Genomic DNA, 2,952 nt, shown 5'->3' with positions numbered 1-2,952 from the left:
ATGCTGGTGGTCCTGCTCACAGCAGCCTTATTGGCCCTGAGCTCTCTTCAGAGCTCAAATGCAGGTATAAAGTAGGAGAGAGGATAGTAGAGAGACATGGGACTTGGGCAACACACTGAAGTTCAGGACTGGGAGGAATGGTGGGAAAATGACATGCAACTGAGGCAAAGAAATATGGGAACAAATATTAGGACATTTATATTATCATTGTGCTTGTAGATTTCAGGTTTACATATAGCATAATTTAAGAAAATATTCTTGCAACAAAGTAAACTTAGTACATTTGTGAAAAGATGTTTTTGGTGATGGATGATGCATGGCAATATGTTACAGATGACAGAGAGAAACTCAGTACTCAAGGTGTTATGAGAAGCAGATAGTGAATGATGATAGGCTTGGTATACAGAGGATAGAGAAAAATAAAAGAAGTAAATGTAGTTCTAGACTGTTGGGAATATATCATAAATTAGAACAATGAAATAAATTAAATAAATTAAATAAACAGAACCAAATATATATATATATATATATATATATATATATATATATATATCAGGCATATCTTTGAGAAATAGAAAGAGAAAAGATAACAAATTTGAAACTCTGTGTACAACAGGCTAGAAGTTTCAGGAAATATTTTTTTTAATTATTTCAGTCGAAGTCTGTGCATGCACCACTGGGTGTGTATGTGTGTGTATGTAGATAGATAGATAGATAGATAAGTGTGTGTGTGTCTCTGTGTGTGTGTGCAATGTGCATTTGAGAAAAAGAAAGGTAGGCCTGAGGACAACCTATTAGCAGCAAGCTATCTTTTTATACCATGTGGTTCCAGGAACTGAATTCAAGTCAACAGGCAAGCACTTTTTTCCTCACTGAGATATCTGGCTGGGCCCATTTCTATTGTAATGAACCACATGCAATATTCATTGTTCTATACATGGTTTGTAAAGCAATATTTGATCTTATTTCCATAAGTGAAATGCCTAGGGATATACCCTGTAAGAAATGAAGGTCATGAAAAACATAAGAATGTGAACATATGACACTGAAATTCCCCTAATGTAAAGGAGACAAACAGTTAGAATTGAAACAGCTAATGAGAAACAAAATAATGGTTGTTGCTGCCATGGAGACTATCCTGGCAGCATTTTCAGCAACATTATCCAAGATCAAATTCTACATTGTGGATGTGAAGTGGTAGTTTAAAATCATCTTTATTGAGCATCCAGAAAATGTCATGAGTAAATTTTCATTTATTTTGTGCTTCTTTTCTAGCAATCATCTATGGAAACCCTTCTTCACAGCTCCTAGGTAAAACCAGATTCTTCCTCTATTGACATTCTATGAATCTTTTATTTTGTAACTATTCAGTTCTTTAATATCTCGTTATCATTTTGTTATTCTATGAAAGTAATGATTGACAGCTTCCCCTGAGGTATATGGGAAGACTTCCCAACAATGCCTCTAGGAAGTAGAGCAGGGCTGTACAATGGAGGAGTAGGAAGCCAGATTTTTATAACAGGAACATTTTGTCTCTTCCACATATTGAAGTAATGGCTCCCATATGATGAACACATTGGGTGTCCTAATTTAAAATCGCCAATACCACTATAGGTTGTTTGTAGAATTCTTCTTTCACCGGTGATTCCAAGCAGAATTATATGATTGCTCATAAGATATGCTATTACACAGATCCAATGCTCTCCCATTTTTTTAAATTTATTTTTCTCAGTTCTGTATGCACAGTTAACTAATACATACAAAAACACTGTAAGAAATTGAATGGAATATCTTTCCATCACTAACCTACATTTCTTTCTTTTTCTCCACATGGATATAGGACCCTAAACACCACGATATATTTAAGAATAGAGCATTGCTACTCTGCCAACTTGTAAATAATAACATTAAAAAATTATTCCCCTTTCTGCACTTCTGAGAATTGTAAAGAACACAAAGTTCTTTGTGTTATGCACCAATTTTAAGAACAAATACATGTCAGAAGAGTGGAGACATAAGGAAGTTCATATGATAAATGTGAAAAATAATCTTAAAGGAGAATCAGGGACATAATGTTGTGAGGGTGTTATCAGAGAAAGAGAAGGTATAAACTCATTCTACATTGATCTATACCCAAACAGAGGGAGAACAGCAAAACCAAGGTCATGGTCAACAGCATCAGAGACCCCCTCCTGGAGAATTCCCCCCAGGACCTTCAGCCTCTGAGGAAGATGATGGTGATAATGATGATGACAGTGAAGAAGAAGGAAATGAACCAGAGAGACCACCACAGCAAGGAGACAATAACCAGCAACCTCACCCTCCTAGACCTGGAAACCAGCAAGGCCCACCCCAGCAGGGAGGACAGCAGCAGAATAAACCTCCTAGACCTGGAAACCAGCAAGGCCCACCCCAGCAGGGAGGACAGCAACAGAATAAACCTCCTAGACCTGGAAATGAGCAAGCACCACCCCAGCAGGGAGAACAGCAACAGAATAAACCTCCTAGACCTGGAAATGAGCAAGCACCACCCCAGCAGGGAGAACAGCAACAGAATAAACCTCCTAGACCTGGAAACCAGCAAGGCCCACCCCAGCAGGGAGGACAGCAGCAAAATCGCTCTCCTAGACCTGGAAATGAGCAAGCACCACCCCAGCAGGAAAATGAGGAACAGCAAAGTTACCTGTAGACATTTTCTGCATAACCACAAAGTTCCTCATCAGGACAAAGGTAATCTGATACTTTATCCTTCACACCAGTCCCCAAATGCCATGGATCAGCACACTCCTCTTAAAGAATTAGATCATATATACATCCAAAACTTAAATGGACTGTATACCCTAGAATTCTATGCTGAATGTGATTTACCTTCACTCTCCATCAAAGTCTTAACTCTACCAGAATTAGAAAGCCAAAAAACTAAGAAGTATCTCAGAATATGTTGGTATTGCA

General features: G+C 38.0%; 1 protein-coding gene across 1 annotated transcript; it reads left to right on the top strand.

The window, feature by feature from the left end:
• On the top strand, positions 1–2,689 carry LOC131906533 (acidic proline-rich protein HP43A-like). Its single transcript, XM_059257150.1, has 3 exons — positions 1–64; positions 1,276–1,311; positions 2,142–2,689. Exons 1-3 carry the CDS (start codon positions 1–3, stop codon positions 2,687–2,689), a joined length of 648 nt encoding a protein of 215 aa, XP_059113133.1.
• Positions 2,690–2,952: the final 263 nt, after the last annotated feature.

The sequence above is a fragment of the Peromyscus eremicus genome, chromosome 3 (assembly GCF_949786415.1).
Source record: "Peromyscus eremicus chromosome 3, PerEre_H2_v1, whole genome shotgun sequence".
Lineage (NCBI taxonomy): Eukaryota > Metazoa > Chordata > Mammalia > Rodentia > Cricetidae > Peromyscus > Peromyscus eremicus.
This window is presented reverse-complemented; position numbering and strand designations above follow the sequence as displayed.